At 37.6% G+C, this 12,780-nt stretch overlaps 1 protein-coding gene across 2 annotated transcripts in view; it reads right to left on the bottom strand.

Moving 5' to 3' along the window:
- Positions 1 to 5,091: 5,091 nt before the first annotated feature.
- Positions 5,092 to 12,780, bottom strand: part of LOC131043443 (sugar transporter ERD6-like 4) — a 213,693-nt gene continuing 206,004 nt past the window's right edge. Inside the window, exons 16-19 of one of the 2 annotated variants that reach the window (XM_057976640.2) lie at positions 8,217 to 8,288; positions 6,968 to 7,027; positions 6,498 to 6,566; positions 5,092 to 5,844 (exon numbers count right to left, since the gene is read on the bottom strand). In XM_057976640.2, the coding sequence (XP_057832623.1) occupies positions 5,683 to 5,844; positions 6,498 to 6,566; positions 6,968 to 7,027; positions 8,217 to 8,288 (363 nt within the window). In that variant the 3' untranslated portion in view covers positions 5,092 to 5,682. Of the gene's footprint in view, positions 5,845 to 6,451; positions 6,567 to 6,967; positions 7,028 to 8,216; positions 8,289 to 12,780 lie in introns of both variants that reach the window. The other variant, XM_057976641.2, reaches the window with a different exon arrangement.

The following is a 12,780-nucleotide window of genomic DNA, read 5'->3' as shown; positions in this document are numbered from 1 at the left end:
ATCACACCTTTTTATTGGTCTATGATAGTCATTCCTATATCAACATGAAACAACACAAAATATGCAAAACAACAATCAACCATCAACATTCCACCAATGAGAACAAAGAAAAACAAATAAGATAATCCTCCCAATAAAAACAATGTAACCATCAACCCAAAATAAATTAAAACCAAAACGTATAAAGAAACTCCTTATCCTACCAACAATCTTAGCCTTTTGAGTCAACTCACTGAGTGGTCTGAGTTCTCTTGTCAGTTGACAATCATTCTTTTGGGATCATTAATGTTTATGCTTCCAATGATGTTGAAAGATCGTCTTTGGCGGTGGGTTGATGACTCATTACCTCCCACCACTTGGGTTATGTGCAAGGATTTTAATATGATCGAAGATTCAACTAACAAGGAAGGGTTAATTCATTTTCCCTAGATAGTTGGTGAAAGAAAGGTGTGGTTTTACATACCCAATAAATTGGGCCTTTATGACCCTAACATTTCCCAGTGCCATCCTACTGGCGTTTGGCATACGTGGTGCAATTTTCGTGAGGGTAATCATAGAGTCTTTAAGAGACTCGATCATGTGATGATTACAACTCCATCATTTTTTTCCTTTGGAAGTTGTCATAATCCCTCAGTCAAGCCTCTGTCAGATGTGACCTTGTCAGATCATTTTCCTATTTAATTCTCTATTGAGTGGCAAGTGGACCACCCCCATCCATCTCAAAATCAGTTTTTTTTAATACTTTTTTGTTGAGTCACCCTCCTTCTGTAGCCCACATTCAAAAAAATTGGAATTTGGAGGGTCGTCCTACTTAGTAGCATGGATGGATTGAATGGTAGAATTCTATCATCCAACACACAACAAGATTTCTTAGAATCTACAGTCGACAACTTGCCAACTTTCGTTAGCGATCCTATGAAGCTACCACATTGGACTTGCGGCATGCCACTGAGGATTTGGCCACGAACCCTTTCTCGCCTATGTTACAGTTTAGGGTTGCAAAGCTTCGTCATCAGAAGCAGATTGCTGATAATCATACTGCCAAAGGAGCTCAAATCAAAGCCAGGTTGCATTGGCTTAAGGTGGGGTATCGTGCTTCGAAAGAATTATTTCTTGCCCTTTGGGCTCCCCATTCCTCACCTAGCATTAAGCGCATTAGGGAAGGTCAAACAATGCTCTTTGAGCTACTGGATGTTCTCCAGGCTTTTGTTCGTCATTATGAGAAAGTCTTCACTGCTCAAGATCCTTCTTTTGAGCGTGATGCTACTCTTCAGGAATGCCTTTCGATGGTTCCTAATCGTCTCTCTAAGGCTCAGAGAACTTTTTGTGATCAAATGCTCTCTCTTGAAGACCTTAGAGAAGCAATTTTTCTATGGTAGATGATAAAGCTCCTAGTTGCGATGGTTTTCCTTTTGAATTCTACAAGGGTTTTTGCCCTTGTGTGGGGCCTAATTTGCTCAAAGTTTACCAAGAAGCCTTTCATTCTCAATCTTTAGGTAATCTTATTAATCAAGGAAATATCAACCTCATACCTAAAGCTGGAGACCCTAAAGACATGCAATTGACATCCCATTATGCTCCTCAATGTCTCTTATAAGATCATTGCAAAGACTTTAGCTTTAAATATTAGGCATCTCCTGCCTCAGATTGTGTGTCCTAAGCAAACTGGGTTTATTAAATCCAAATTCATTCTGGATAATATTATTGTTGTGTGTGAGGGTATGGAGTGGAATCATCGCTCCAAACAAAATGCAATCTTTCTCAAGATTGATTTTGCGAAGGCCTATGATAGAATTGAGTGGTTGTTCATTCTTGCCATGCTTCAAGCTCTTGGCTTTGGTCCTCATTTCATCTAATTTATGCAGATGTTATTTGGGGATGCCTTTGCATGCATCACCATCAATGGTCATAAATCTCCTGCCTTTGTTCAGATCAATCTGACAGGGTTGCCCTCTTGTGCCTTCCTTGTATGTGCTCACGATTGAAGGCTTTGGGTATCTGCCTTGCCTAAGTCGCCTTCTTTAAGGATTCCTTTTGGCCCTTCTGCTTAATTAACCAATGGTCACTTTGTGGATAACTCCTTCCTCACCCTCATTGAGGATGAGTAGAATATTCGAGAGGCCCTTCATTGCCTTGACATTTTTTGTTTGGCCTCTAGGTCTACTATTCAGTGGCACAAAACACAATGTTACCGACAATCATTCTTACCTACTCCGTAGCTGCTTCAATTCGGCTAGAAATGGCTTAATTGTGACAAAATTTTCAGATTTCTAGGTATCCCTTTTGCCTTTCAAAGATCCCCAATTGATCTATGGAATGTGGTCTTTGCCAGAATTGAGAAAAAGCTTTCTTACTGGATTGCTAAGCCTCTCTCTTGTAGGGAAATTTCAGATTTGTTCCAAGGTTTTGGCCGCTACCCATGTTTATTACTCTTCTTGTTGGGCCCCTTCAAAAGCTTCATACCTGAAGCTTGAGAATCTTTTAAGGGATTTTTTGTGGGCCTCCTCCATTGCGCATTCTAGCTTCCATAGAGACATGGGAGTTTTGATGTCTCCCTCGTGATTCTGGTGGCCTTGGTTTGCTTTCTACGTAGAAACAAGGGGCTTGCTCTATGTCCTAAGTGTGTCATACGAGCCATTTTTGGCTCAGAGGCCTAGAAGATGCTTCTCAAGCATTGCATTTCTTCAAGTTATCCGGTCCACAAACTAGCTTGGAAGGGGATTGGTTTTCAAACCCTCCTCATTATGAAGGATGTTGTTCACGTAGAGGGCACTTTTGTTGCCAAAAGCATATGACGTGCCTGGGAAGCCATTAAGCCATGGCTTAGATGGAATGGTTCTAGTTTTCGGGATGATCTTTCTTTAACAACCACAATCTTTGGTGGTCGCCTCTCATTCAGATTTAAGGCCAACCTTTGGCTAAAGTTCCTGGAGTGATTGCTCTACGCTTTCACAAGCATGGCATTCACACTCCTAAAGATCTCTTTTCCAGAGCTTCCATCAGCATTTTCTCTTGGGAGGATATTCGAGTTCAGCTCACTCGACCAGATCGACGGACATTTGAAGTCGTCTTATCAACTTTGCCCATCGAGATGGTGCATAAGTTGGGCATCCACTTTGTGAGGCTCTAGTGGAAAGATTGGTTGTGGTACCCCCAAACTACATTCACCTATTACAAACCCTCTTTGGATTACTCATCTCTCTCTGCATCTTCCCATGGTGTCGACTTTGAATTTCAGATGGCACTTGCAATCGACTTCTACCACTTGGCGATGCAAATTTCTTGGTATCTGGTTTGTTGTTGTGGAGCCAAAACTTGCCCATTTTGCTTGGTGTATTCTTTTCCAAGGCTTGACTCTTGACTCTCACCTGCAGCACATGGGTGTTTTGGATCCTAGATGCTCTTTCTGTGGGAACCTAGAGACTTTTATGCATCTCTTTTGGTTTTGTTGAAGGGCTCAATCCTTTTGGAGATGGATTCATGATTCTTCTGGCCTTCCAAACCATAAATTTTTTCTTGGCATATGGTTTTTCTTGGGGACCCTCTTGGTTTCCCCCATTCTTACCCCAAATTTGGCATGCTTTCAGGATGGAAATTCTCTTTTCTATTTGGAAAGACAAAAATGTTGTTTTATTTTCACACAACTCTATTGATACTTAGGTTTCGCTTATGCTAAAGCTTGTATATGTAATAATGTCATGCTGCATATTCAGGTTCAAGCAAACAAGGTCGCCTTGGAGGTGGCCCGCCTTCAAGTGCTTCTTGATCATTGGGGTAATGCTTCCTATATTGTTGCTAGAGTACCTCCCGATCTCCCCCCATCTCGAGGTCCTTCTCCGTCGTGTGGGGTCCTCCTCCACGTGGGCATCGACATGGGAGTAGTTATTCTCACCACTCTCAGACTCTGCGATCTCAGGGTCACTGCTAATGTGGTGGTCGTGACTTCCACCATTAGTGCTCACCTTCTCCGACTCCTGGTGGGAGCAGTGTTGGTGGTTCCGCTCCTTTTGCTGGTGGAGGTTGTGGGTAGCCCACTAGAGATACTACTAATTGGCCCATCTCGTTCAAGGTTTTTCCTTTCTTGGCTCTAGCCATTTCTCCTGTTCGTGTTGTTGAGAACATTGAGGAGGCTACTGTTGTTGATGAGTGTTGGACCCTTCCGGATGATGCTCCGGACCCCACTGATGTATGGGGTCCTAAAAATGATAAAGATCCACCTCCGCCTTCCACTAAGATTTCTTTAGCCGCCTAGCGGCAGTTATATTGTTATCTTCTGCTTAGTTTCTAGGCACTGCTTGTGTTTTTTGGCTTTTTCGAGCTTTGCCCGTCTTGACTTGGAGGGGTAATCCCATATCCCCCTACTTTTTTTTGTGAATAGTGTTACTCTTTATTAAAATTTAATAGATATGATTGCCTATTCATCAAAAAAAACAAAAACTCATGGGACCACCAACTTTAAAATATTCCTAAAAAATCTCAGTAGCTAGAGTTCTGTTTTTTAGGAAATCCCCCTCCATGAGACCCAAACCTTAGCATTCCTTTTGTTTATTATAATGCTCATTGTACCTACAGTCCCGCTGATCAATTTGAACATTTGCTAACATTAATATACTGTATCTTTCTTTCTGCAGCTTGCATAGTATTATTTTTAAGACGAATTATTTTTTCAATATAGCATTTAATAAATAGGGATTACTTTAATATGTTTGTAAAAATAAATGACACCGAATTTACTAAAAACATTGAAATTGTGTTTGTCCACTAGTTTCATGAGTACAAATATCTGGATTTCAGCCAGTGGAAATATTAGCAGGCATCTGCCATCAAAAGGTTTAGAAATTAAAAGATTAAAAGAAATGATAGTTTGAGGATGGAATTTCAAAAAGGCAAAGAATCAAATTGTGTATCGGATTCAGCATAAGTAAAATGAAATTACAAGTGACCAAAATGAGCTGATGAACTCTGAAAACATAGACGAGTGTTAGGGGCAAAAGTAAACTTCGAACCAGAACTAAAGTCAGGAGATAATCCAAAATAGATGCCCTCACAAGCAACTGACCAAGAATAAATGACACAAAAGTGGAAAAAGAATAAAGATTGAACATTGCCACTCAAATATATTTTCAAAATAAAGAGCTTGCTCATGGGTAAAACTTACGCTTCTAAGATGGGAGGAATGATTAACTCTGATAAATTCATACCAAAAACCTGAACATGCTCCATAGATGCCAAATATTTGGTTTGCAGGAATTCCACTCTGTACATTAACAGAGAGAACATGAATCCAGTTTCTCTTGCTTCAGATAAAATCATTCTTCCACAGATAGATTTACTTTACGTTTACTGGTAGTGGTAAACATATTTGAATTATCTTGGCAAGTATGCTATTGTACACAAATTGTATTCTTTGTGGAACAACAACAGCACCTCTCACATTTACAATTTGAACGTTACATGAAATACAATGGCACAAAAAGGTAATCTTAACCCTTTATACGACAACAATACCCCTTAAGAGTTGCAGTTATGCAGCTTCATGACTGGAAATCAAATTGCTGATTGGAAATATAAGCTGTTGGAATTGTTTTTGAATCTCATGCTTTGAGTAGTCATATATCTTCCAAGGCTAAGCTTTTCACACATATGCTTTCTGAAGGAGTAACACAAGCATCGCACTCTTCATTACCAACAAAAGGACATAATCCACAGGAAGCCATTCTCTATACACAAATTATTTGAATGATGCTTCAATCTCTTCAAGAGTTCGCCCCCGAGTCTCTGGCACAAAAAATGCAACAAATATGACATTGCTGACACATATGGCTGCAAATATCCAGAAGGAACCTGCATGGACAAGAAAATCAACGCTGGTTAAGATATTAACCAGTGGAACATGTGATTGGAGAAGCTACTAATATTACACTGTTATTTTGCCTCTTGACCTCTCCTGTGTTAATGCAGTTGTCCCAAAAAAGCAATGTGAATAAAAGCAAACACACTCTCAATTAAAGGACCAAGTTTCTTCCCACATGGCAAATTGGAGAGAAAAGAGGTACACTCTTCTCTTTACCATTCTTTTTAACATTATCAAATTATAAACTAGGATTTCTAGCAAAATGGACTAGGCATCGAATTGTCTAATATTGATAAAAGTTAAAACATTAAAGCAAACGATTCATATTAGACATTCTGTTGGACTCTGCACCATAGCAGGATATACCTAGCATAGGAGAACCAGTTTGGCTTCTCCCTATAAATATAGGAACTTTTTATTACTAAGAGGGGAAAGATGGATCCTATCTGCCTACTATTGCAGAGATCTTGGTTTATCAATTAAAATGAATATTAAATTCCACAAATTGAGCTCTTCAGTTAAAATTTAGTAAATAACTTAAGTCTGAATAAGGTGAGGCTAAAAAATTGGGAAAAAATATGCAGAAGTGATTATGACCTGGAGCACTCCATTCAAGAATGAAATTGAATGTGAGAGTGACTACCCAAGCACTAAACCAGCTTATCAGAATCGCCAAGCTCCCTGCAGTGCCCCTTACACGAGCAGGAAGAATCTGCAGAGAAATAAACTGTCACAATTAATATTGCACCAGTAAAAGAATCCAGTATCCATGCAGAGAGAAGGGCATATATGATTATTTTGTTCACAAAACAAATACAAAAGCACTAAATAATGAGTTTTATAAATGATTGTCTTTTTAGAGGTTAGTTGTTAAAACTAGAAGAATATTCGATTACATGAAGAACAAAGATTTACTCTTGGATCAAACACCGTAAATTGAAAATACAAAATGAGAGCTTGTATGCATGAAAATACATATTTCACTTTTATAACCATTTTATAATTTATTTAGTATCATAATAAACTTGATATTTTACTAAAATACATAAAGACCCAGAATCTATCATATAAACAAAATCCAAACATATCTTTGTAAAACTTAATGATACCAACCTCTCCCATGACTATCCATGGGACTGGCCCCATTCCGAGAGAGTATGAAATGATATATACCTACAACAAAAAACCACTTCAGTAAAGATAGACAGATGCTGAATCCTTCTCTCAATATGTAAGGGCAAAAACTTATATGATGAACCAAAGCAAAATGAGGTTATTATGTTATGTTTTCTGTAAACAGGCACAGATGTTTTAACACCTAATGTAATTTCGCATGGGTATGCAAAATGATATATTGCTAATGAAGAAAGAGAAAATCTAAGAAGCATTTGCAATGTAATCCACCAATCAAAGAAGCATTTGCAATGTAATCCACCAATCAAAGAGGATTCTTAGTTAGCAGTCATTCATCATATTGTACAGGAGCTCTGAGCCTAAGTACCAGAACAATATGAGCCTTATGTAGACAAGTCCTCCATTCAAACAATCTTTATAGGGTACAATTTATTTCCAGCATGGATGCAAGAAAAGATGCAGCTCAGATTTGTGCTGCTAGAAGAGAGAGAAATTGGAGTATTACAAATCATATCTAACATGTACCAACTTTTCTTCCTAGAACAATCTAAAGTAGGATACAATAAAAATGGAAATTAATGATGTCAAACATTTTGAGTTCGATAATTCAGAATTTCAAACCTGAGCAAGGCATTTACCCCAACAGAGATAATATTAATGTGTTTGATGTAGATAAGAAAAATCATCAGGGTATTTAGTTTCATATAGATTAAAAGCATAATGAAAGATGAGACCAATGAAACCATTGCAAAATTACTTATCTCAGCTTGTTCTAATGACTAGCCGAACATTAATATAAAAAATCAAAAAATATTGAAGATGAGGAGAGACTTTCATGTAAGGGGATAAGGAGTTCCAATTTTGTATGAGATTTAAGTCAACACAGGTATCAAGAACATAGGATTTTTTCATGATTGAAAACCAAAAATCATATTTGCAGAACTCCTCTAATTAGTTTGAAATATTTTATCATGAGCATCTGGTCATACCTGCCAAAGTTCATAGGGATTCTTACTTTACTACAGTTGGTGAGCTGCATATACATGATTGTAGAAACTAATTTTTTCATAAATGAATTAAAAATCACTTCTTTTACATAGCCAATGAATTTGCTGGATTAAGAATATAATGTCATAGCATGAGAACTGACAAGAACAATAATATGTTATGAAATCATCACATAGATCTGAAAGATCTAAACCTATCTTGTCTCGTTAGAACAACTTACCAATAAACCAAAGATAGCAAGCAGCCCAACACACGTACTCATGTCAGGGGAAATCTCATCACCAGCAATGTCCTGAAAGTTCTCCACTGGTCAACATTATTGTTATATGCAACCAATGCCAAGAAAGCATACCATTACATGAGATGCAGTAACCATAAAACACTAACCTACTACGTGATGTAGGAAGCTTAGAAATTTTACAATAAAATTTAATGGCTATGCTAAATTTGGTGAGCAGTATATTTTGTAACTGTAAGCTAAAGTAATGTTGTTCATACAAAAGAAGAAACAAGAATAGTAGACGAGTAAAACAGAATGGAAGTAAATTCAAGTTTGATCCTTAACTAGATGGAGATGAAAGAGATCACAAAGTTATGGAAACTCTAAAAAAAATGATGATTACAAATTAAAAACAAATAAATAAATCACAGGACGATATTCATTTGCATTCATCGAATTATGAATACAAAATTAATTACAAAGTGAAACTGACAGAAAACCTGCATAGAGATGAGAGAAAGTCATTTAGATTAGTTATTTTCAAAGTAATATAGCATTTTATCTTATTTATAAATTTATAATGATCTTTAAATAAGGATTTTTGTGGAGCTGATTACTGCCAAAAACAACTAAGGATCACAGCCATGACTGTGGCATACCTGCAGCTAAGGCCACAATATGCATGTAGCTGTGCAGCCATGCCAACATCTTCCTTGCAGCCAAGGATGAACCTCGTCAACTGTAAGGAGGAATGTTCAAGCCGGTGGCAAAATGTCTATTCTCCAGCAGGATAGATAGGATCACAGAGGATGAAGACAATTCAACCACTCCTTATGCTTTTCAACGGATTCCTTTTTATGCTCATGTTTGAAAGTCCTAATAGGAATTTTCCTCTTTTAACATTCTAAGATCTAGTCTCCTAGTTTTACTGTCGTTACTAAAATAAGACGTCCTCCTACTTGGGTGTGATGGGACAAATGTGATGATTAGCTATAGAAGTGTAATAAATGTACAAAAGTAGGAGCAAATATATATACTGTATAGTCGAGAATATAGGGACAGTGGATTTTGTACGCATGCAACAAATTTTGTCAAGATAATTTGTGAGTTTCCTATCATATGAGTCTCTTTCATTACTCCAGTATTATGAGCATTCTGATATTCTGATTCAGATAACAGTTCAATATAGGAAAAGAGAAGGATTCACTTAATCCAAGCTAGGGGCCACTTGAAATGGATTGCAATCACATAAGCCCAGATTATTGCACATATAGTTAAGTCCATTTATTATAGTCAAGTTTATCGCAGTCAAGCTTATTATAGTCGATAGATCAACTTCGTTAACCTGCAGCACCTACATTGAACCTGTAGCGTCTACTGTGTAACTACTAATTTGTTGAAGAAGTTATACAATAGGCTTTTTTCCTAGCATAGCATTTATTTTCTTGTTTGCAAATTTTGATTTTTTCCTACAACGCAACTTTAAGATTTCAGTCCTAAGGAATCTATCCCTGTGCATACAACCCCCAAAACCATGTTAAGGAGATGTCACTTGGTTGACATATAAATAGAGTACATCATGACCCAAGAAGTCACTTGATATTGGATAAGTGTATCCATTGAGTTGTGTGCAAGCCTTAGTTGCACCAGGTTTTGTCAGAATTAATGGCACTTGTCAAGATTATTTATTCTGAAAATCATGCTGTAATAAAATTGTCGTTAAGTGTTTTTCAGTTGTTGTATGGTGCACCTGCAACTAGGGTTTTTAGTCCCTATGACTAGGGTTTTCGAAGCTATTTTCCATAGTAACAACCAAGGTTTGAAAACCACCAACGGCCAGGGTAAATTTATATAGATATTTTTTCAAAATCTTTTGAGTAGTTTACTTTTCTAGATCTGGGAATTTTCTGTAAAGAAAAAGAAAAAAAGTTAATGGCATCAACCAGCCACAGATTTCATAATAGAGTGGAAGGTACATTAAATTTCTTTCCTTGGAAAGTCAAGGTGACTTTGTTTCTGGAAGAGAATGATCTTTGGGATATCATAAATGATGAGATGCTGTAAAATCCAACCCCTTGGACACCACAATTTTTTCTTTTTATTTACTTAACACTGAATACGAACTTAATTCACCAAATATTTTTCACCTAGCTTAGAATGCTGATTTGAAAACCCCTCAATTCACCATGGTGACAATAACACAACATTACTTTATATGTGCTTACACTCAATAGTGTTGAGCTCCCATAAATAAGGTCATCCCTAGGCCCATACCTAAGCCTCAAGGATTCATTCATGATGACCCTGCCTACGTATCCTCTTGTGGGAAATTAAAGGCTCGTGGTTCGCATTCAAATGTTGGAGGGATTTCATTCTCTCCTCTTGTACGAGATCTCTCTTTCAACTCTGACTATTAATTAAGCGTAATCTATTTGTTAGGATTCCCAAAGATACTGAGAGGGGGGGGTGAATCAGTATCTAACCGGTTAATGAATTTACTTGATTTAAAACATGTAAAGCATATCAATATTGTGTACCGGTAAACCAAAAATAATGCAGTAAACAAGAAAAACAGTAACCACATGAAGAGCACACCATAACACAATAGTTTAACGAGGAAACCCGGTGTGGGAAAAACCTCAGTGGGATTTGTGACCCACAATATTCACTTACTGGCCAATAAGGGAATATTACTACTACAATAGGGGCCTGCACATGAAGGAAGGCCAAGTGCCTAGAGCTCACTACTCAATTACAAAAGGAAGTCACACTGACTTACAAAAATGGATTATAATAATCCAATGTCTTGTACTGCTTCAAAATAGCATCTGCTATGCCAGATCCAATACCGGTTTTAGCTCTGCTGCATACATAAACCCTTAACCTAAAATTCGCATATTAGGTCTGCATTATTTCGCCTATCTTTCATTACCAAATGTTCTATAATGATCTCATACATATATGAGTCATCTTACAACTCGCCATGTCAGCTTACAATGATTTTACAATTAATTACAAAATATATTACAAATAAAATTCCTGTCGGCCTGGGTGCCGGTATCCTTTCTTTCACTATCGGTGTTCTGTGTGTCGGTGTAGAGTTTGTCGTTGCCGGTGCCGGTATAATTGTCTTGCCGGTATCATATGATTGCAAGGTTGCCATCAATGACAAAACCTTTCATCACCTACAATTTCTCATTGGAGTGTGCATTTGCCAACAATCTCCCCCTTCGGCATTGATGGCAACACTCATGAGAAAAATCCAAAAAGTGTTGTCCAAAAAGAATTTGCGAAAATTGTCTTACCAAAAACTGTGTGCCAAATCATATGTGCTCCCCCTGAGCTGATGGTGTCTTCTGCTAATCATTTTTCTCATTACCACTACTCCCCCTTTGGCATCAATGACAAAGGTTGTCAAAGTGTCAACTGAGTGTGGTTTCCAGCTTCATCCTTGTAACCGGTTGGTTACAATTTGAAAAAGGTCTGCCAATACCAGATTCAGGCTCTCAGTGAACCGTTCACTGTCCTTTAATGCAGCCTCTGTCCTCTGAATTGTACCGGTGAGGTGTTGCATTTGTTGTTCCGGTGTCTTCTGTCCTTGAACCAATGCCTCAGATATCTCTTTTCTCAAGGAGGCGAGGTAGTCCAATTTTGGACTAAGTCTCCATTTCAGATCTTTTCCCTTTCCTTTTATTCTTTCCTTCTCTCTTTCAAATTTCTGAAGTTCCTCCTCAAAACCTGTTATTTTCTGCTCAAAAACTAATAATGGTTCAGATGAATTAATGAAATTGTCAGCTAATTTATTTATTTCTTCTTGTACCATACTGATCTTCTTGTCTATATCTACTTTCAAAAAGTTTATTTTACATATATCTCTGTACAACTTTTTAAATTCTTTTAGTGTTTTACATAGTGCCGGTAAAAGAGTGTCAAATTGTCTCATGCACTTCTTTATTTCCTCTTCAAAGAATTTATGTTTTTCTTTCTCAATTTTCTCTTTGAATGCTTCCTCATTTATTTGTTCAACTGTAACAATGTTGTCAGTAATATACTTAGATAACATGTCAAGTTGATTTAAAGAATCTTTATTATCCACATTACACTTGGGTGCTATCATCTTCAAAATTGGTAAAGTGTCATCTATAGCCTTATAGGCTTGTGCATTGCATTCTGTTATTCTCTTTATTGAATCTAATAAGACCTCAGTTACATTAGTAGGTCTGAACTCTGTCATGGCTGCACCAGATGATTGTCCAACAGTTTTTACAATCTGTAATTCGCCGGTTGTAGTTTTAACTTTTCTTTCCTCTTTCTCTGGAGGATCTGCTTGGGTTTGCATTTCTAAAAACAAAATTTTAGGCTTATCCTTTTGGGCCGGTGGCACTGTCTCTGTCTGTACCTGTGAAGGAGCCTATTGCTCTGCCTGTTTCTCTGTGTTGTCTACTGCCGGTGACTCAGTTGGTTTTTCAGTTTCAGTAGATGTCGGTGGCTCAGTGGATGCATCAGTATGCACATCTGTGGTCTTTGCCTTTCCAATGTCCGGGGGTTCACTTGATTCTTCAGT

This window comes from Cryptomeria japonica, chromosome 5, assembly GCF_030272615.1.
Source record: "Cryptomeria japonica chromosome 5, Sugi_1.0, whole genome shotgun sequence".
Lineage (NCBI taxonomy): Eukaryota > Viridiplantae > Streptophyta > Pinopsida > Cupressales > Cupressaceae > Cryptomeria > Cryptomeria japonica.
The sequence above is the reverse complement of the archived record's forward strand: the minus strand, read 5'-3'. Positions and strand labels throughout refer to the sequence as shown.